This window comes from Amblyomma maculatum, chromosome 1 (genome assembly GCF_055883805.1).
Source record: "Amblyomma maculatum isolate TAMU_Amacu chromosome 1, ASM5588380v1, whole genome shotgun sequence".
Classification (NCBI taxonomy): Eukaryota; Metazoa; Arthropoda; class Arachnida; order Ixodida; family Ixodidae; genus Amblyomma; species Amblyomma maculatum.
The window spans coordinates 341,609,756-341,632,674 of NC_139344.1; the positions used below are offsets into that span (position 1 = coordinate 341,609,756).

The 22,919-nt window shown below is 42.6% G+C and overlaps 2 protein-coding genes across 4 annotated transcripts in view; one reads left to right on the plus strand and one right to left on the minus strand.

Annotated features, from left to right (window-relative positions):
- Nucleotides 1-62: 62 nt before the first annotated feature.
- Nucleotides 63-7,201, plus strand: LOC146207604 (uncharacterized). Its single transcript, XM_084589032.1, has 3 exons — nt 63-1,429; nt 3,312-3,550; nt 5,946-7,201. The coding sequence occupies exons 1-3, from the start codon at nt 491-493 to the stop codon at nt 6,469-6,471; spliced, it is 1,704 nt and encodes a 567-aa protein (XP_084445158.1). The 5' UTR covers nt 63-490; the 3' UTR covers nt 6,472-7,201.
- A 12,064-nt stretch (nt 7,202-19,265) lies between these two features.
- LOC146207605 (uncharacterized) overlaps nt 19,266-22,919 on the minus strand; it is a 29,361-nt gene continuing 25,707 nt past the window's right edge. For 2 of the 3 annotated variants that reach the window (XM_084589057.1, XM_084589038.1), the window contains 2 exons: nt 20,428-20,482; nt 19,266-19,474 (listed from right to left, as the gene is read on the minus strand). In XM_084589057.1, coding sequence (XP_084445183.1) covers nt 19,299-19,474; nt 20,428-20,482 — 231 coding nt within the window. In that variant the 3' untranslated portion in view covers nt 19,266-19,298. The remainder of the gene's footprint in view (nt 19,475-20,427; nt 20,483-22,919) is intronic. The other variant, XM_084589049.1, reaches the window with a different exon arrangement.

Consider the following 22,919-nt stretch of genomic DNA (forward strand, 5'->3'; position numbering starts at 1 on the left):
GCCAATAAAAAGTCCGCATTAAACAACACGTCATGAAAAAGAAACCAATCAGAAAGCGTAAAACAAAGTCCCCCATGTCTCGGTGCAGTCAACGCTTCAGATTCTAGCAATAAAAATAATTAAACGACAGAAGCAATCTAAAATATTGCTACAATGCCTTTATTTGTTACTCCAAATATATTAGAGGGACCTTGACAGAGGCGGCACACACGGCTTGCTACAGAAAGACACCATCAAGAAATGGGGCTGGCAACGCTCCAACCCGCAATGCCTGCAATGATGGCTGAAGCGTCGTCTGGTCAAGCAGTGCGATTCTGCGAAATGTGGTCGTTGTTCCTGCTTCGTGGTCAACCGCACTCGGTAGTGCAGTGCAACCTTGCAATTCCGTTGTTTTGTTCCCAACCGGGCCTTCAAGTTACCTGAATTGCTCGGTCCTTTGCTAGCACCTGTGAATAGAGGTGTGAGCAGCCCGGCACTGGCATGAATCAGAATGAGAAACCTACGTTTCGCTGTCCGCGTCGCTTTTTACGGCGTGACCATTTATTCTGCCTTATCCACAGCTGTAATTTATATCTTCATTCAGTGGTTCGGACGTTTACAGACCGACCTCTATGACGTGAATGGCGCCGCAAACCGCACCGTGCGCGGATGGCCCTGCGGCGATTATTCCCAGGGCTCAGAATCGAACGTTTTGTCCCGCGATGTGATAGCTAAAGGGCAAATCGACGTCAATGGGTGGTGGCAGGATCAGGCGACCGTTTCGGCCAACATCCAGTGCTTCAACGAGCCTTGGGCTCTTTGCTCCAAGGCCTTCTCCATCACATGCAAACGGGGCACCGTTCGCGCCATTTACCAGCACCTGTCGTTCCGACGCAACCTCACGTTGCGTAGCTTCAGCCTCTCGCTGCGCGTTTCCGCCGAGCAACTCGAGTCTCAGACGGCCGACTCGTTCCTCGGGGCTCTGGTCCTAGTCAGGCTGAGTGACGGCAGCGAGGAGTTTCTGCGCGTGCCCTATCCCGCAAGCACGAGCACACTGGCACGGCGCGAGGGGGTCTACGCCGCCTCGCGCTCCGACCGCACCATCGCCACGGCCACAGTGATGCTCAGTTGCTACGGCTACGCCGGTGTGGTGCACTTCACGGACGTGCGGCTCACCCCGCTGGTAGAGCCCGCTGCCAGTGAGAGCTGCCGGGCCCGCGATCTGCTCGAGGACTGCCCGACGTCCGCACGCAACCTGCCGCCCGTGCACCGCCGGCAGAAGCTCAAATTTGAACTGCTACTGGGCAAGGTCCGCTCGTCCAAAAAGCGTCACCTGATCAAGGACGTGGCGCTGGTGACACAGCTCTCCATGGACCGACTGCCAGTACTGGAGCATACGCTGCAGTTATGGGAAGGACCTGTCTCCCTGGTCATTTACGTGCCCGTAAAGGTAACTGCTGCGTTTGGAGTGGTACACCTTTTGAGCTGCAGCCAATTAGCCCGGCAGAGATCGAGGAACAAAGTGCTGTCATGCACAGTTGTACAAGTGATATCTATACCAGCATGCATACACATACCATGGTTGCAATTTCCCACCAGACAATGCACACGCAAGGTTAGAAGGTTAAAACTTGTGCTGTTTATTCCCATTCATATGTGTGCACAGATGTTATACCTCTGTCACATGAACACTTTCGATCCTCTTTGAACTCGTTCTGCATTCAACTCAATTCAGATCGAGGCTGTCACACGACAACTTTCGAGTGCAATCGAGCCCAACCTTGCTCGGCTCGAAGCCGCTTCATAAAGCGCTCTTGAGTTTTCAAACACATTCGATAGTGGGCGCCCCACCCTTGACATCGCCTAACACACACGAAGGAAACTTCAATGGTCATTCAAAATGACCACGTAGCACCAGATGCAACCATACCATGGTTGCAATTTCCCACCAGACAATGCACACGCAAGGTTAGAAGGTTAAAACTTGTGCTGTTTATTCCCATTCATATGTGTGCACAGATGTTATACCTCTGTCACATGAACACTTTCGATCCTCTTTGAACTCGGTCTGCATTCAACTCAATTCAGATCGAGGCTGTCACACGACAACTTTTGAGTGCAATTGAGCCCAACCTTGCTCGGCTCGAAGCCGCTTCATAAAGCGCTCTTGAGTTTTCAAACACATTCGATAGTGGGAGCCCCACCCTTGACATCGCCTAACACACACGAAGGAAACTTCAATGGTCATTCAAAATGACCACGTAGCACCAGATGCTTCAATCCTTCTTGAAAACCTCAATGCAGATCAAGTTCAATGAGAAACGGAAGTGTTCTTGTAACAGAAGTATCATATGCATAATACAATTTATTTTTGCAGTCGATTCAAAACGAGGACACTATACAAAGTTAGGGACGCTTATGTATCAGTAAGGGTGGATGCGATAGTTTTTCAGTTGGACATTGTGTATTGTTGCTGATTAATGGTCTTAATTAGTAGCAGAGAACAGTAAAGATAATATATTACTGCTAACTAGCCTGATTTCACATAAGTGTCGCCAGTAATATAATGTGTCGTTGCTGTCCACTCTAAGGTATGATGCAAGTGACAAATTATTAGTTAAATCTCCGTGTTTTTGATTCATACTCTGTGCTCTATTTCAATGTTTAAATTAGTGTGAATGCCACCTTTTTGAGCTCCTTGTATTGAGTAGGGGTGATACCATATTCGTGTATTACATATGTAAGTATTTTAATACTGAGCTCACTTGGCTAGGCCCTCTTTATTGCATACTTGTAGTAATTTTGCATTTCACCGCAGCTCTGAAATTTCTTCACTATGGATTAAAAATAGCACTTTTGATTGTCTTCTATCTATCTTCATTCCTTACATACACTAGTATAGCACAGCTGCAAAAAATTACGAGGGTTCAAAGCTGCTGAACCAAATATTGAGCGAAAGCATTAGCTGCAGGTGACCGAGCGTTCTTCTTCTCTTTTTCTTCTTCTTCAGCCCACATATAAAGCCCCGCTTTAACCAAGCCGTATGAACGTGCCTTAGTGGCCTATAGGGGTAACATGAATGCCAGGGTCCTAGCAGGCTGATTCTGACATAACCGTCCCATGTGAAATGAGAGACCCAAGTTGGCAGCTCCTGCCGACTGCTCGAGTTGGTAGCCCAGCTCTCACCCTAGTGTCACGTGGGGTGTGACATCACAGCGTCACGTGGGTAAGACGTGGCTACTGGCCGCGCTACGCTGAAGGCTCGAAACCTAGAGTAGTATTGCTTTCGCAATAAAAACATGCATGTCTAAATGTGTGTATCTTTTTGACAGGGGGGCAAGACAGATGGTGACTGGCAGAAGCTGTACGTCCAGAAAAAGTTGCAGAACCTCAAATTGCACCCGGACAGCCATGTGTCACTCGCCTATGGCATGCCAGGCTCTGGAGACTACCCGATCAATGCCCTGCGCAATGCTGCCATAAAGCAAACAAACTGCGAATATCTTCTTGCAGCTGATGCTGATTTCCAGCCGTCACCTGACTTTCACAAGCACTTCCTTCTTTCCACAAGGTAATATTTCATATTAAGCTTAGTGGCGTCATGTGTCGGCAAATGAAGCCACGCAAAGAAAGTGCACCATTTTTACAGCCTTATATAAGAAAGGCACTGAGGACAATTTATTTCTTCATTAAAGGGCCACTGTCCAGGGTATGGCTTTTTAAGCAAAGTAGCCCAATGCTTCGATTAGGTACCAGAGATAGTCTGTGCAAAATGCTACAGAATCAAATCTCTCTCATCCTCCCCTCCGGGAAGCCAGCTTCCCCTTTCTCTACGCTTCCCTAGGCTGATGTCTGGGAAGCAACGACATCCATTGGTCCACCTCGCTGACTGACGGGTGAAGGATGGGGGTACATAACTAATTGTGTGCGCCACTCGCTGCGCGCTTTAGCATCGTCACGGCCGGACTGAAAGCAATAAATGCAGCGGCGCGTGCTCCCTCACCCGTTTCATTTTTGCACATGCAGAGTGTCACGCCCTACCTCCCACCAAACGTGGAGGAGGAAGGGGAATTTGGCTTGCGGAGGCTAGACGACCGGGCAGGAGAGTGAAAAAACTTTGCGAGGGAACAGGAGGAGAGAAACATGACAGAATCGGGTGATTGCGGTGGCTGTAACTGCGTTATTAGTTACTCTTTTCAAAAACATTTTTTTTGGCCTTGCGTTCTGGGAGCAAAGCCTCACAGTCGTGGGGGAAGAAAATATTTTCGACCGGAGGGTGGACAGTGGCCCTTTAAGAGCGAAAGCCTTATTTGTCCCATGATAACGAAATCCGTAGTTGTAGTCGGTGTCATGATACAGAAAATTCCTCTCCACTGCTTGCCATCTCTACTCTCCGAAGTGGAGAGGAAAGCTACCACGGCAGCTTTGAAGTAGAGAAACATAGCCAGAGAGGACACTGGAGAGTAAAGGACATGAGAGGAGTGCAGAGAAATAGGATTGCAGATGGCATAGGAAAAGAAAGAGCTAGCGGACAGCGTACAAAGCACCGGAACGGGATGAAGTGTCGGAGGAGGGAGCGGACGCTGGCATCAGACGACCTGCGACATGACTCCGTCGCGCCAGCGCTCACGCAATAGCAGTCTGAAGTGCTTCTGCAAAAGGTTGTGCGTAACTCACACACTGAATACAATACCAGCCAAAAGAGCTTTACTACATGTTGAAAACATAACTCAAATACTTTTCATTCAAGGGACTATAATGCTTTCACATTCATACATGTAAGTAGTCTTAAGTGTTCGTGCTAAATTTTTATTACAGTACCCACAGATATACGAGGTATATCCCCCCTTATTGTATGTATGGTATTGCTCTACTGTGACATGTCATGCACTTTATTTCAGTCCATTGCTCATAAAAATATTGAACCATGCAGTTGGCAATGACTGGTCTTTCCCGTGCACCAAGCTGCGAGACAAAAGAATATGCGTGATGTGGCGCAATATCATTTGCAGTTCAAACCAAGTGGCGTCACCACTGCTCACGTCATAACCGGATGTAACTTCCTTACAGAGCTTTCTGCGTGCCTCTTGCACCCAATTTCGGTTTAGTATGGGAAAGAAAGCATTGGATTTCCTCGTGCTACAGGGCTTTAGAAAAATTAGTTTTTTTTTTAATTTCAAATACCGATATGGCATCATCTTGTCCATGGTTTCATACTCCCAATGATAACCACTTAACTGTGATAATTAAAACTTAATTAGTGGTTTTTAGTTAATTTGCTGGATGATTAGATGAGTTTGCAGCATATTGCATCTGTTGTGGTAAAGAGTTTGCTCCTGCAAATATTAGTGTTAAACCACTATTTTCAGGAATTTTTGAAAATGTTTGCTGAAAGATCCAGTGTATATACTCACAGACATTTCTGTGGTGGTTTCCAAACAAGGATTTCATTCCCTCTTGAAACACTGAAACTCCTGGTATCATTTGCAGAAAAAAAGATGAAGCGAATCATTTCGGTTTTGAATCCTGTCAAAACTATTCACATTATATGCCAACCATAGATTCTACAGAGCACAGTTTGAATATTAGATACTATGAGCAATTCCTTTGCCTGAGGTAGCAACTTTTTGCATTTCTGTGCATAAAGCCTAGAAGTCAGCATGTTTTACTTCATCATAAAGGACAGGTATGAAGTATAAACCAAGATGTTTATGCTTATGAACCAATATTAAAGCTGTATAGCACATGATTTTCGGTTGCGTGTTTTATAGTTTGTAATAAAAACAACGACGAAATGACAAAGATAAGGAGAAGGAAGCCGTGATCATATTGATCTGTTCCTTAATTTTTTTTCTTCCACAAGTGTTCAAGCAAAGGCTAAAATGGAGCTGTTCTGTATTAGTGGCTCACTCAAATGGACACAATTTGAACACGAAGTGAATTTCTCTTATGCCTTTTAATTGCAGATCGGTGGCCAACACAGACAAGGTAGCATTTGTGGTGCCAGCCTTTGAATACCTGGAGCTGCCACAGAAGACTGACGGAGTCGCCCAGACCAAGGAGGAGCTTATGCAACTGCTGCACAGGCAGGATCCATTTGTGCAGCCATTCCGACATGACATCACGCCCGAGTCCCACCAGAGTACCGACTACTGGAAATGGTACCGCACTGACAAGCCGTACGTGGTACAAACGTTCAGTGACAAGTATGAGCCGTACCTGGTGCTCAAGAACACTGGCCAGCTTCCGCTGTACGACGAGCGCTTCACGGGCTACGGCATGAACAAGATCACTCACGTGACCGAACTCTTTGCGGCCGGCTACGTCTTTCTCGTGCTTCCCCACGTGTGGCTGGTGCATGTGCCACACAAGCCGTCGTCATACTTTGCGGACCATGTGCAGAACCCGCAGCACAGACTGCGCAACAGGGTGCAGCGATTCGAGTTCCTCATAGACATCATGCGCAAGTACAAGCTTGGAAGATGCAAGTGAGGTTGTTGAAAATTTGTAGTCCACTTAATCTTAGTGCCATTGTGCCCAATCAGTAACAGTTATTGTCTCTAAGACAAAGGGACTGACAGCAAAAAAAGAAAACAAACTCAATGTTTGGCACATGGAAATCTAGAACCATTATTTCTCGCGAGGCAGTTTCCCGTCTTATAGTGAGCTTCCTCCATAAAGAAATGATGGGATTTTGTAAAGTGTTCACTTGCAGTGGCGAGAGTAGAAATGTCATTTGGCTCTCTCAGCGGACTTCCTCTCTAATGACTCGAATATTACTACTCTAAGCTAATTACATGGCTGCTACCTGCTTTTTCACATGTATATATTTGCACTGGAAATTGGATGAGAGACGACTTTCAAACATTATCGAAAGCAGGCACTATACCTGGGTGTTGAATGGATGCTGGGCAACTTTGTTGAATTTTTATTCTTTGTAAAAATCGATTCTCTGCCTCTCTATGTCAGTACCTTTGTCTGGCAGCCGAAAAGTGCTTTTTCCCCTTCCAAAGCTATGTGCCATCTAGCTCAGATACAAGTTTTGTGAAGTTACATTGAAAATTGGATTTAAGAAGGGGTTTGCAAATATTTTTCGAATGCAAATATGGGAAAAAGTGGCCTACGAATATCGAATCAAATATCTGATCAGTTAAATAAAAGAAAAGAAAATTAAAGAATAGCAAACACAGTTCATCTTCTTTATTTCAGAATTCGCATGGTACTCACAAATAAAATTAGACTAAAATTGCAATGAAGTATATATCCTACTGAAAAATCTGGTATAAATTTTATACAGTATTCTGGAAACTAGTTTTTTGTACTGGAAAACAGGGTAGAGCTGTGATATAGCTGCTAAATACAGCAAACTCTAATTCGGCTCTTAAGGGACCAAAAAAATGTCCGAATTAACTGAAAGCTCAAATTATCGAATGAGCCTTAAAGAAAAAACTGCCAAACATCTTCTGCATCAAGTAATTTTACCTGATGAACACCTTCACGGTGGATGTCGCCGTCTTAGATGAAACCGAAAGGAGGACGTTTTTTTCCTGATTTTGACCAGTGCTTCACTTTGCGCACATTGTCGAAAATTTCGAAAATCAGTTTTTTGAATATTGAGCAAATAACAAACATATTCGATTCATATTTGAAATTTCGAGTATTTGCACACCCCTAGATTTAAGCTTTTCTGCTACTTGATCCAAACTTGTGGTGTCAGGGCATTTTTTTGAAACTGACCTTGATTACTATTTGGAAGTAAATAGGAGTATGGCTAATGATAGACTGCCTTGACGTATCACACTTTGTTTGCAAAAATAACTGGTGATGGCAACACGTGTGTAACTTTTAAACATTTTCTACCCCTAATAAGCACTTTCAGTTAAAATAGTGGCTTGGAGCAGAGTAATCTGTCTGTTCAGGCCAACTGTCATAACTTTGGAGTGAGTAGAAAAGTGTCCTAGCATTCAGTTCATCACAGTGGCTAAAAACGAGAGCACTGCCAAAAAAAAAGGTGGTGTAGTGGTGTCCAGAGGAAACGATCAGAAGGGTTGTGCCTAATGCTGAGAAACCTTTTCCGAATCCAAAGCTGTGTGCTGTTACTAAAAGTGGTTACTGTACCACGAGCAATACTGCGCTCGTCATGATATACGAGGTCATTTGCCTGCTTTCCATAAACTATCTTCTACAGGGTGCTGTCAATATTCAGAAGGTTCTAGATGCTACTTGGAAAATTTTGTTTTGTAAGGTACTCGACTTTCATGTATGCAGTGCTCATTGTTCCACCATATCTGTATACATGCGCTGAATGCCATGCCCATAAGCATATAGCACATTAAGATGCCTGAAAGATGTGCTTGCTGCCTGTCCTGAATGTGGAGATATGGCGACAGAAATTTGCAAGTGTTGCCTAGATATATCAGTATGCTGAAGTATTCATTGGCCTCCAGTTTGCACTAAACTTGGTTGAAAAGTTTGTGTTCACAAGTGTATGGATGGCTGAGTGCTCTGGCTGCTCATCTGCACTGAGAGTATTGAGACATTTGTTCCGGAGGTAAGGGCTAAACTGTGTATGTGTTTGTGTCAGCAGCAAAGCTTGATGCATCAACATGGATAAAAATTGACTGTACAGTGAAACCTTGTTAATTTAGGCCTAAAGCGAGCCCCTATCAGATGTCCCCATCAGGCACTGGATGCGAATTAATTCGAAAGAACTCCCAAAGATGGGCCTTGTAGTGAAAGAAGGTGTGGACGCAATTACCACGGAGGCCACTCCTGATATGACCAGCTACGGTGGCCCAGTTGGTTACGGCGTTTGGCTGCTATCGGGCCCAAGGATGCGGGTTCAGTCTGAGCCGTGGTGGCCACATTTCTGTAGAGAAGAAATGAGGTGTCTGAATGCTGTGCCATCTTGATGCACCCCACGGATAAACAACCACGGGTGGCCGAAGCTATTCTGCTGCTTTCGACCACAGCACAACTTAGCCAAAGATCCCAGGTACTACCCCAGTCGCATTGGCAACATTGCAATGAAGGTGAAACGCACGTCGCCTGTGCATTGTGCGATGTCAGTGCACATTAAAGAACATGAAATTGACGAAATTATTCCTTTACTGCAGCATTCGTAATAGTTTGAACCATAAATCAACTAACTCCTCTCACTTTCATTCCACCGTTCCCCCTTCATATTCTTTCCCTCAGAGCACGGTCTATTTAACTGCACGTATTCTGCTTAAAAACCAATGTTCAGTTTTGTGTTTTTTTGATGGCGCGCCCATGGTAAAGCATTTGACATAACTGTGAATCATATCATTGCCATGCGGTTTTCATCTCAATGGCAAATGACCCATGCTGGTTTCATAGTTTTTCAATATTGCTGCAAACTATTGTTGTGCAACCCCAGTCTATCACTTTGTTGCATGCAACATTGCGCAACAAGCTGGCACTTGGAATAGTAGCTGCGTTGCAATGCTCTCCTCTGTTCACAGGTTAAATTTTCAGTGGTGCATTTTTCACTTCAGTAGTTTTAACGCATGTGTTGGGCTAGTGTGGGAACTTTCACAGCATTTCTTCGAGGTTTTCCTCTAAAAGAGTTTCATTGTTACAGCTGAATCCATTTTTTACACCCAACTATTCTGACACTCTCCACGGTGAATGAACTACAGCCCCGCCATATTTCCTGATATGATCAGGTACAGCTACAGTCTGCAGTAACTGCCGCACAGAATGCCTCCATGACAGAAAGTAGTCTACTGTTAAAGCTTTTCGTATTGCCCAAATAAAAAGCTAGCCATGAGGCCAAAATATAAGCACAAGAATTTTGATACCTGTGGCTTGTTTGATATAGTCAAATATCAAAAATTGATTTTGCTTACTGTTCAGCGGAGTGACACACGCCACACGTCCCATAATTACCAACTGCTTTTTTTTTTTTTACTTGCATCATACACTAGGTAGTATAAACTTAATGGCTGTTTTGATGGTAGTCAATTGCAAGGTTCATACTCCTGTATTGGTCAACGTTAGCATGGTAGCACGGTTGGTGATGCAACCCTACACGATAGGAGTTTCCATGAACATGCTGTTGTCTGCTTGTTGTAAGAGTGCACTCTCCATCTGCGATCCTAGTGCTAGATGCTTCTGATTGGTTGGGCTAGGAGCACTTATTTTTAAGCTGGCCACATTAGTGAAGCACAACATTGGAACAGGCAAAAAGGGTTGGAAGCCATTGTGGATGCCAGGATGACGTCACATAGTTTTTAGTGGGAAAGCATAATCAAAGTCATTATTTTTCGCCGAATAACTTTACTAACTATAATGCGAATGGTTTTGGCATTTTTCTGTGGAGACCATTGGCCTTCTGTTACTCGGACATTGTTTCCACTCATTTCAAGTCTGAATTAACAAGGTTTTATTGCACTGCTGTCGCGTCACTGGTATTGCTACTACCGGCCTTAGCATGCTCCCCTATCACATGTATGGCAACTTCATTGCAGCAAATTTTTTGTTCACACTGGCATCCTGTAATCTTTTGCTGCCGACTGTACATGCACACTGGCTCAGCCACATTGGAGGTCCTGCACCTGTAAATTCCTCTGAGATGACTGATCGTCTGCTGGTACTATTCTGCTGTACTCTACTGGTACTCTGTGATGACCAATACTATTTTTGGTGGAGAATGTCCGACATCCAGCAGCACGCTCTTAATGCAGCTCATTATGCTGACGGGCAGAAAGCAATGCTCTTTTTTGCGTGTTTATGGTTTTTGTCTTACTCATTTTGACATCTTGTGTATCGAAATTATTGGCATCTTTTTGGTCCACTTTTTCTTTTATATTATTTTACACGCAGCTTCAGTTGTCACTTTGAATTCCTCCAGAACACTCCTGTGAACGAGCTGTTCTGTCCATGCAGCATGGCCACAAAGGAAAGATACAGGATGGATTCATAATAAAACAATTAAAAAGACAATGACCAGAGAAAAGGTGAACATGCTGTTTTATTATCATTACCTACCAACTAGTCGAACTTAAAGTTCTGCTAGATACAGGATGGGGGAACACCTGTGGTTTTTTTCTACACTTCTAAACATCCGTGCTTAGAGATACATAGCCAATGGGAGCAGGAAACAAGACAAGCTCTGTCACGCTTGCCAAAGATAAGCTCATCAGCCATTTCTCGCACCTACAGATATGACTCACCAACTAGTACAAGCTGACCGTCATGAAATACCCGTGCCCGCTTCCGTGAATGTGGTTTCCCCTCCCATAAATTCCTACTTTGCAAACAGTACACCTAGGAATTGTGACTTCGCCACAACTCAACTGCTCTGTACTATGGTTTAAAGCAGGATTACAGCTTCCTTTTATTAGAATTTTTTACTGCTTAAAATTAAATGCTAAATGGATCCGATTCTAATGCAATTTTGTTTTTTTACCTGAACTGAACCTTACCTAAAATCTGCATTAAAATCAGATTCAAATTCCAAAGAAACAGCCTTCCTTTGCAGCAGCATTTGGGATTTTATTGGAGACATCGAGCCCTACTACTACATTGTGACTGCTTCTTACTTTCCTTCCTCATTTAGCATTAGCATATTGAACTGTGACATCATAGATAGAGTGGAAGTGGAGATATTGGTTTGGTCTAAAAAAGAAATTGATAAAGGTATTCCAGATCCAATTTGTTATAACTGAGGAAAGTCAGTATCCTTGACCTTGACAAACTTCACAGCTAGCTGGCTAATCAGTGAGAGTTGCACCCCTGTCGGAAGGGAAAATGAACAAAAGTACACAAGCCTGGAGCATAGTGAAACAGTGTACCGTCATTAATGGCATTGCTCCACATGTGCCTGCACAGGCTGGCAGGCTCTGCACTGTCACCATATATAGCCTGCTAGCATGGCCCTGTTCCATGGATAAATGATGTTACTTAGATGGCTAAGCAGCAGTTCTAATGCCATTGTCAGCACACAGACCCACCCTTTCCACTCAACAAAACAGTGATAACATGCAATACAAATTTTATAAATCCTCTTGCATTTTTGTCCAATGGTTCATTTAATTTCACATTTGTTTATTGGTAAGAACACCTCATTTTGCAAGCACAGCTATAATTGTTTTACTAGTACCTAAAACCCATTCGTGCATCAATTAGATAAATGCAAAGGCAAACTTTTCATCACCAGGAATACCATGTTATATCACCAAAGAAATGGCAACTCTTCCATACGAAAGTGTTTGCCAAAAAAGAATGAATACAGCATTTTTATTTAAGCACCCTTCCCAAAAATCTGCTCAATTTTCAAAAACTCAGAACTGGAACACCTAATGATAGAGTATGAAACAAAACTGTGAAGGCATTGAAGACCAGTGCAGAAGCAGATATGAATCAGAACTGTGAAGGCATTGAAGACCAGTGCAGAAGCAGATATGAATGCCAGTTCAAACCAGTGGATCAAATTTTCTTTTTACATTTTTCTGACCATCAAAACCAAATGCTTGTTAGAATCGGCTGATTACAATAACTCAAATGGCTCAGTGTTATTAATGGCAGGGCTGGAGAAAGCACAGTAATACGTACTTTAAAGCTCAACAGCACTGTAATCATGGTCATGAGTGCAATCAAGTTGTTCAGACACAAGCAGTGAGCAATTTTCAAGGAAACTTGCATTGAACGTTTTACTTTTGTTGCAGTTAATTTTAATATTACATCTAGCAATGTGCCCTGCTACTCTTGAAGTTGAATCATGCAGCTTAAGTTCTACGTCTGCTTTGGTGTGGTGGTGGATGAGTTTGTCAAAGCTTTAGTAAAACAGAAAAAGAGTAATAGCTTCATTTAAACAGTGCTAGAAGCAGCAAACTGGCTTTCAAGTCCTTGAATAAGCATAAAGTTATATAGTCTACTTCTGAGGCATGTGGCAAGACATTTATAATGCACTTGGAGGTCGGTATCCGGCGAGCTAGGAAGCTTCACAGCCTCACCCCTCGTGACTTTGGACAGCGTCAGGGGCAGTGTAAATGCCTAACTAGATGGCTGAAAAGCAGACCTTGTCGCCTGACAAAAAAAAAAACGATGACCGAAGACTTACGGTCATATTGTGATGTGTGCCGTTATTAAATATTTGATGTGCTAAGATTTTTGTCGTCATTGACAGGATGCAAATATTCAAATTATTGTTGTAGACACTAATGCCACCACCAGAGAAGTGTGCCACAAATGAATGGGCAATTTAATTTCAGTATGTACATACAAATTGCATGACTTCACAGCCAAAAAGGGCGCAAGATGAAACAGCAACTGATGTAAACCGTAAAGTGATGCTACACTGACTGAAGGCACAGCGTCTCAGACAGAAAGCCCCTACCAGGCTTGCAGTTAAAATCACATTGCACTGATGGGCACTAAGGCACCCTGTACAACAAATGCGCTATAAGCCAAACAAGGACCAAAGCCTAGCAATCAAATAACTTAAACTGCTCCGCAACAGCAGCAGGGATCACGGCATGCCTGTAAGGTATGCACATGTCGCAATTGTTCATACAGGTGAGCAAAGCTCGCAACATAAAAGGCTTTTCTTGCTTTACAAGCCACCTGTACGCAACATTCAACATCTCTATCGTAGCCTAAAAATTGCAACGGGTATTGCTTCAGTTTATGGACAGATTTTGACATTTTGCACCCCTGTATGTAAATAATGATGCCTGCCCACATTCCCCAAGGAAATGAAATAATTTATAAGCACTTCTTACAATCACTTTTCAAATGCTTGATTTGATGATTTAGCTTCTCTAGCAGGCATCTCTAGAAACTTCAGCAACCGTTATAAGATGATGGAAAACAAAGTATTTGTGCATATGCATTTTAGGTTTTTATTTAAATAATCAAAACAAAGCTAGTTCATTGCTACTATAAAAGAGTAAAATGAAGCACCTATCACTTTGGCACGTTTAGCACATTTTCTTTAGAACTGATGAGAATTGGAAGGTGTGAGAAGGGAAGAATGTGAATTGTATGTTTAGGAACAAACTGTAGAGGTCAAGGCCACTGCAGCCCAAAGCAATAATGTGACCTCCATCCCACAATGTGAACACAAAAGGCAGTCACAGTCAAGGTCACAGTTCGAGCATTACTTCTCTTGAGCAAAATGGCGTGACGGTGCAATGGTAAACAATTAAACATGCCGACTACTTTCTTGCCAGCTCCACAGCTAAAGCAGATTTCGAAAGTTGTTGACATTTATTTTTGCGATTTTGCATTTTGATGGTATTAATGACTCCTAGCCTGAAGGGACTAGAATCAGAATTTCTAAAAAACAGTTTTTGATGGACATCATTGCATAAGTTTTTGTTTTCCTGTCAAGCCTAAAAATAAGGACCACAATGGCAACAGGCACACACGCACACGGATAACAAGAACATCTTGCTGCATAAAATGCGTCAAAAATACATTCTATTGTCTAAAAATATCGCTATCTCAACACCCAGTCTTGACTTCTCCAACATTATGAACACTGACAACAGGAAACAGGAGATCATGGTAACATCTGAAGCTCGATATTGGGACTCGCTAAAACAAACTGGCTTGCACAGACATGTAGCCAGAACGAGTTGTTGACCAACACTGCTTACAAACAGAAGGCGCTCGCAAAAGGAGCTGGCTAGGGTGTAAGGTAGGGTTAAAGCCAAAGGGTAAACATAAAAACAGAAGTTATCAAAGCAGTTTTCGAATTTTGCGGAGCGGTTATGATATCAAACCTTCATGAAAAATAGCCAAGCACATCCTAGAACATACTGTGAAAGTATGAAACGTCATTTCAAAGCCGGTGCATTTTTAAAACACTGCGATATACGCATGTGGTCACCCTCCCGATGGGGCTTCACATGGAGTCTGACAAGCTTCAGCAGGCGCTGCATTTCCTCACAAGTACTGCCATTCATACTACACAGTCAAGATAGCAACACATAAAATTCTCAAACACCATGGAAAGCAAACAAAAGAGAATCATGTACTGTAGTGGAAGACAGCCGCCTCCATCTCTGGCGTCCCTGAACGCCATCTCCGAGTGTAAACACGATGTAGGTCTGGCGGTGCTGTTGTCTCTAAGTGTGCGTGGCTCATCGCTTATTGTGCTGTTCGAGGACAGTGTTCAAAGTAAATGTTTGCAGGGTGTCTATTTTGAACCACAGTATTTAAGAGGAAATGTAGTGCACACTGCAACTTCGTCAGACTCCACGAAAAGCTTGCGTGATTCTGAGAAGCATCAAGTCGATAGAGCATGTTTTGGCAATGAGCCCAGTTTCACAACACACTTATACTGCGGTGCTTCAAAACGATTTAACATATTTTGTCACACTAATTCATGGCACCCACTAACTTAACGAATGGGCACCGCTGTGGAAACTCCGTGGAAGAAGAAAAATATTTGGGAAATTTTGCTTACATGTTTCTATGGATTGTGGTCCTGCTTTGTACCCCCAGCAGTATGGTGACCACATGCACATAATGCAGTGCATGTATATAAAACAAAGCCAGGTTTGAAGTTTCATACTTCCACAACTTATTCTAAAATGCACTGTTATTTTTCATAAAGTAGGGCGCAGTGTCAATTCACAAATCGATGCTGAAAACATTTTTTTTTTTTCGTGCAATTCCTATGGGCATTAACCATACTTTACACCCTGGCCAGTGACAGCAGTGCCATTGCATATTGCTTACGTAACGGCAAGTGTTGGTCTATAGGCATTTGCAGCGTCTAACCCTGTAATGCCCAACATATCATACAGACTGTACAAATGCTAACAGTTATTAGTAAGCTCACAAAAGTGAATCAAATTGCATGAATCGGAATTATTTAAAGCAAAGCTCACCACATTACAATTACAAAGAAAATTACAGATGATCAGATGGCGGAGTGTGTGCTAGAATTAATGTTCCTGCTGGATGAAGGAGGCATTGCCACTGACAGGTTCAGATGAATGGGTGGACATCAGTCAGTCATTATTTGACATGCAGTACACACCTGCACACATGACTCTTCACCTTTCACCCTCTTTTCCTCTTCCCTCTCCAATAAAAGTGGGAAGAGGATTTTCCGTTCTCCACTTTGCTATTTGACAACCGAGGCTTCAGATGGATGGACAAACAGACGTTTTCAACGTGGGACTTCCAATGCTAATGGTCCGGGAACAAAGGACCATCTCATTTGTTTGCGTGCTTAGCTTTGGCAGCAGAGTCTGAAAGTATAGTACTATTTGCGTCAATACACAAGTTCTTCACTTTCCACAAAGTCACAACTACTATCCTAAATTTCCTTTTCCTGGGCATTACAGGGAAAGTTGTGCTTGAGCAGCTGTATGTGGCAAAAACTACACAATTCCATCCTAGAGTTATCACTGTTAACATGCCTTGTATATACACAGAGTAATAGCAGTCTACAACAGGTGAGCACTCGCTTCTCATTCTGGCAAACACAAGAATGCAGCAAGAAAAACAGAATTAGGAAAGGGGAAAAAAAAAAAAGAAGTCGCACATTGCAAACATTTCTACAGCACAAGCACGTTGTCAACTTGGCTATCACATTGATAACACAACATTTTGCTCAAAAACTCGATGTATGATGGGTTAAATAGACATGGAAAAAATTCCCTTTGACCTTGGATTAAAAACACTTCACATGATTCACGAGCATGCAATCAAGTAAAGTTAATAACTTTATACACGGAAACATAGCTTATCAGGTGCACACTACTGCGTTTCTTGATGTGTCAAAAAAAGCCATTCAAGAACTAAAACCAAAGCAGAAATTTTTCTAGGAACTCGATCACGAAAGCCGTAAAGCTTATAATGGCAAAGGAGACTTCTGCTACCAATGAAAAGTGAAACCAGAAAGCTAACAACACTGCGCTGAAATATAGTAAGGTTAGGTACAAAACAGTGGCAATGATCAATTGCTTGAATAAATGTGCTAACAGGCGGCATATAGTGAACCCAAGATATGGGGCAAATGTCAGCCTTCATTTTTCCGCCTAAAACGATGATAGTACTGTTAACCTTGAAGCACAGACAACAGGATACTGAATTCCGAAAAAGTAGCTCCAAATCTTTTCTTCTGTACAACACTTTTGAATTAAGGCATCATAACAAGCTGAGCAATACACAAGGAGTTGGTGAAAATTGTGATGTGCTACTACCTCAGAATCTTAAGAAGTTTGGAGATATGACAGGAAGCATCTTCATCTTTCTCCAGAGCTTTCAGCAAAGGCTGTAGATTAAAATAAAAGAGCTGACGAAGTGCACTATGACAACAATTGTGCACCAAGGTCAGTTGCACTATTTAAGAAACGAACCCACAGGTGAAACAATGTTTCTGAATATTTATCAAGGGATTCAGCACTGTAACCCACATAATGGGGCAAGAAAAAAAAGAAAAGAAAAAGGGGGGACGGGGAGTTTAAAAAAAAAAAAAAAAGAAGAAAAATCTTGATGTATCTGCTTCTTCGACAACTGGTATTAAACAATTCCGAATGAAAAATGGGCAACTGCAATGATCAGATCCAGGTATTCGCTGTCGATTTCATACGTGCAAATTACATGAACCAAACGAATAGAGCACAACTTTGCAGCATGTTTACTGCAGTGTTAACAGAAAGGAAGTGAAGCTCGCAGCAATGAAAACATCAACTGTGGATCAGAGTGCGATTTACATGACAGGTACCTTTATCACTGAGTTGAAAATATCAACGTGCAAAGTCAGACCTCTGTGTTTCAGTCACCCGTCTGCAAAGTTCTCCAGAGCAGCTAACTATACACAGGTTATCAGGGAACTTGCACATCAGCCTATTATATCAGCCTCCTAAAGTTACTGTGCACAGCCTCCTTCTCCATTTTTTTTTACAATACTGCACAAAAATAGTGCAAAATGAGTCGAGCAAGATTTTTATACACGGGCATCTAGTGGCTATGGGCAGTCAAAATGTAACAAAAAAGAAAACTAAAAACTGGCAATGTACTGCTACGAGCTCACCGCATTCTTAAACAACACTGAAGATACTACCAGAATACAAATAATACATAAAGCAGTAAGATAGTTCTTATTACTATTACAGACATTTAAAAAAAAAAAAAAAAAAAAAAAAAAAAAAAAAAAAAAAAGAAATGTCTCACTGTTTTCAATGTCACCCTATACTTCACACCATACTTCACATCATCGAGAGGATGTCACTGAAGTGCATAGGGACGAAGACACCATATGAAGCAGCGTTACGACAAATCACACTTTTGGGCATCAGCATTGGTGCAGGAGCAAGTAAAAATCTTCTAGCTATGGTGCTATATTGCAATTCTTGTGTTCCCCAGAGGCAGCAATGATTGGCACTGGCAACCTTGACAAGTTCTCACTGTCTGCAAACCTCTTTGCAAAGTGCACTATTTTTGGAAGAAGCCTTGCCCACACAAGTTTGTTTCTAATTAGCCACATCATTTTTTGCTTTAACTGAGGATTCTATAGGCAACTACAGGTATACACGTCCCTTCCTGTTACACAAATAAAAAGCTAATTCCTCAGTGCCCAAATCAGTTTGATTTATAGAGGTCCTAAAGCAACTCGGGCTATGAGGGACATGGTACCTAAATTAGGTAATTGAAAAAGGAAAGGTAGTAATGAGAATAAAAATAGTCAAGGCCATAAACCACACTACAAGATGTTAAAATCAGTCCATTTCTGTGATGTGTCGAGAAATGGCATTTCTACAACGTAAAATGTCACTAACAAAGAAAGAAAAGAGGCTTGTAAAATAAATCTAGCAATAAATACTAAAAGCAAGGAAAAAGGACAAGGACAAGGTTGCATTACGATCAACAGACTCATCTCCAACATCCCTGAAAACCTCTGGTCAGCCACCTTTTCAGCATAAGCCAGAAAAGATGCAAGTAAAGAGTGAATCTCAGTAAAAAGTCTCAACATACTGACTGCGGAGAGTTGCTCTCTGCACAGTAGCGTTCCGAAATCCACTTAAGTAGCAGCGCCTTTGAACAAATGCAGGGTAATTTTTGCTGCAGAATACTACAAGCAGCATCCAATACTAATGCATTGGCTCTACAACATTCTATACACAAGGGAGAGATGAAAACGACAATTTGAAATCATTTTTCCAATAAACCACATTTCACTGAAAGGAGAAAAATAAATATGACGTCAGCACATTGAAAATCTTGCGCTCAATGAAACAAGGATGGGTTGGTCACACACTGAATCTTTTCTGTGCGATAAGGCAATTGCAAAAAAAAAAAAAAAAAAAAAAAAAAAACTGTCAGGAGCACTTTTAGACCTGCGTCCAGTGCTCAGACCCAGAGTCATTGGGGCCTTGTGAAAGAGGGCGCTCCGAAAAGTCTGGAGCCTTTGAGACCTTTGGCTGTGGTGCCGGTCGTTTTTTGGACATTCGCAGCACAGAGATGTTACTTGGTTTTTTAGGCACTTCTGGCTTTTTAGGGCTGGCTGCTGGGTAAAGAAAACAACGACAACAAAAACATTTAATGAAGGCTCCTAAACATCCTTTTATCTGGCAAATACTGGCAAGCTCATGTTGTCTTAACAGCGCAACAAGGCCAAATTTCAATGCCCCCCCCCCCCCCCCCCCCCCACACACACACACACACACACACACAAGAATTTAAGGCATTCAAACTCTCAGTGCCAATGGACTTTTGCTTCCCTTCACACACATGCTACCGAAGTGTGGCGCTGTTGCCTGCAAAAGCAGCCATCCGCAGATGACCAACCATCTTCTGTGCGATTCCTGGTTAAAACCAAATGAGCAACTTCAAGTCCTAGCAAACATGCTCTGCACTGAACAAGATGGCCAAATGAAAGAACTCACAGTTACTTTCAGTTAACTTCCAGAAGAAGGCGGCTGAAAATGCCGGCAGTCCAAATAAAAGAGGACAGTGCGGAAGGAAACAAAAAGGTGCAAAGTAGTGAGGTTCCAAAGTTAGCGGTGGCAGTGCTGGGTTCACCAATGCAGCTACTGCTACCTCGTGACATAAGATGTGAATGAAAAGTCTGTCAACAACATACAAGGGGACGTGCAATGGATCTGCTGAGGTGAGGTGCTCATTTATGCAACACTTAGTGTATGAGTGCATCTCTTCCCTCCAACATATAAATGCAGGAATGGCTTACCACTGCTTAAGTAAGGTATAATTTTAGGCAGTGCTTGAACACACGCAAGAAGTCTTTAAAAAAAAAAGTGAAATGCAGTTGAGTTTTCATATTGTGAAGTGCCCATGTTCCTCAGTCCATTATAGTAAAGTTTTTCCTGCAGAAATAGTCCATTAAGGTAGCACTACGTGAGCGACTGTAGTGATTCAGATGACTTTGACATCACAGTCATGCAACACGCAAAAACTTCGCATTTTATGAAACAAAAGATGGAATAGGCGATGGCCACTCACTTGCAGGTTGGGTCGTGGGCTTTTTCTTTGCCTCCTCAGAACTTCCAGAGTTGCTCTGACGAGAGAGAGAGAGAGAAAAAAAACTGTGACAAAACCGAAAAATCATTTCCTATCACCATATGCATGTCCTGAGAGGTCGAAGTCACCAAAAACCAAGCTGTGCAGCATGCATTAAAGTAGCATGCAGTGCTTTAATACTCCAAAAAGCAGACAGTGTACTACCAGGATAGAATCAGAACATTGCCCATGAGCAACCAGCACAATTTGTGTAGCTACTTAAAAAAAAACTGACAACTGAATATTAAGAACCTAGATTTTTTGATTCAATGGAAGTCCTTGGCTCTGCAAAAGTTATGTTAGGAATCCTGTAGAAGAATTTTGTCAAGAGCTTTCCGAACAGAGCAAATGCCCATTTTTATGCAATTCATGAAGCTACTTAAAAAAATTGACAACTAAATTTTAAGAACCTAGCTTTATCAGTTCAATGGAAATCCTCAACTCTGCAATGGTTGTGTTAGAAATCCCTTAGATGATTTTTTCCAAGAACTATTCAATCAGAGCATGTGCTCTTGATGCTAGAAACTATACCAGTGAGCACTATAACAAATCAGTGAACACTGTGGCAAGTGATAACTAAAGCCTAACCTAATGCAGTCCAATCCAGCACACAGTAATTAAATAATTTTATAAAATTGTGACAACCTTTTTTGCGGACTGTAATTGTTACTTCAATCAAGGATTGCAAAATACTGTGGAGCCATCTATCAAAAGTTTAAAGAGTAATTAAGCTAAATGAATACAATAGATTCCGAAGAACTCGAAGGGACATGAACTTGTTTCTCATACCACAAATTCCCCCAAAATAGATAGGTAAGCATGCTAGGTGTGTCGAAATATATGTTATATCAGAATAGTGAATGAAACAGCTTCCCAAAGACAGAATAATTGCAAACGGAGCATTTATTGCACAATGCACAAAAGTGCTGTGACACAGTGTCTGTTGAAAATGCAGCTCTTCCTAAGTTTTTTAAAGCCCCAAGTCAACGGCGGGGTGCACATTGTGCATATGTGCCCTTCAGTCTGGGAAAAAAATATGCGGCATGTGACTTGTAAGCTTCACATCAAGAATTCGCGCTCCCAGCAGGCAACGTCTGCAGTTTTGTGCAAAAGTGTTCGGAAGCATCTTGTGGGGGTGCGGTTTCTCGGGCAGGAGCATTGCACATTTTTATTCCTTTAGTGCCATGCAGGCACCTCGTGAATGCCATTACATTGGGTCACCGTCATTTGCGGTCACTGCAAGAGTTCGTCTTCACCAAAGCACATGCGAACCAGTTGGTAGTTTTGTTTACATTCAGTCCTATCTACTAATCAAGTTGACATTAATGCGAGTCTACTGTAACATGAATACATCAGGAAGGGCTAAGATTAATGGTTTAGTGCATCGATCAGCATGAGCTGAGTGGCATTTGCAGGCGAAAGGTATGGAGTGATGAAAGCTCCTAGTCTAGGCCTGGAGTGCAGGCGGTAGGCTTTGCTCTTATCCCTGCTCTTTCCCACAGCTGCCATGTTGAGCAGTTCGAAAAGTCGTCATGACCTGTGGCACGGCGCGGTTGGCAATGCGAATCAGGTTACAGGCGGCTCAATTGATGGAAGCCCCCAGTGCATGCAGCTGCCCCCTCCCCTCTGACCTAAAGGGAGAGTGGAATGAAGGAGTAATTGCTCATAAGCATCCACCCCAGCACCAGCATACGGCTACAACGGAAAGCTGCACATGTTTCTTTGTATCGTAGCAAGACTCCAAGCTGGGCTTGTTGGTTCATAGTTACTAAAAAGATTTGCAGCGCTAAAAAACGACGCAGAGAAAAAAGATGCACAGGACAGCGCTACACTTTCAACAATGCTTTAATTCATGCAAACACACAGAATATATATGCAGCGGGTGATGGGAAGTTATCATGAGATGAGCTATAATCTTCCATATCTATCTAAAAAGGCATATTCATTACTGTGCAGCACCATGGTGACAGAACTAACGCAGCCAGACCCCGTTCTTTCAATATATGATTCTATGAGCTGTCGGGCGATAGCGTCCTTACATCGTTTTAATACAGTCGTGTCATACAAAAGGGCTCGACACGTGCCATTATTACATTTTCTGCAATGTAAGGGAAGGTTGGAGCCGGTGCCAGTCCTTGGCGAGTTCTTGTGCTCCCGTAGCCTATGGCAGCCATCAGGTAGACAGTAACGAGGAATTACTTCTTTATTACAAATCTGCTCCACCTAGAGGGATTCCCCTAAAGCATATTGACAGCGTGCGCCGCAATGAGCAACGGTCACTAGGCACTTTTGCTTTTAAACGGCCACATCTTGAAATTTTGGCTTCCACGTACAAGTGCCTGCATGTGACTGATCTGCAAGTGCCTGCTTTGTGACTGATTGCGCATGAATGGAAGTTCCAGAAGACACGGATGCACAGCGCAAGAAAGTGGCCA

Bases quoted from the DNA above. Each gene is read 5' to 3' on its own strand.
- LOC146207604 (XM_084589032.1), top strand. From the start codon at position 491: ATGAGAAACCTACGTTTCGCTGTCCGCGTCGCTTTTTACGGCGTGACC. The intron at 1,430-3,311 runs GTAACTGCTGCG...TCTTTTTGACAG, and splicing joins TCATTTACGTGCCCGTAAAG to GGGGGCAAGACAGATGGTGA. The intron at 3,551-5,945 runs GTAATATTTCAT...TTTTAATTGCAG, and splicing joins CACTTCCTTCTTTCCACAAG to ATCGGTGGCCAACACAGACA.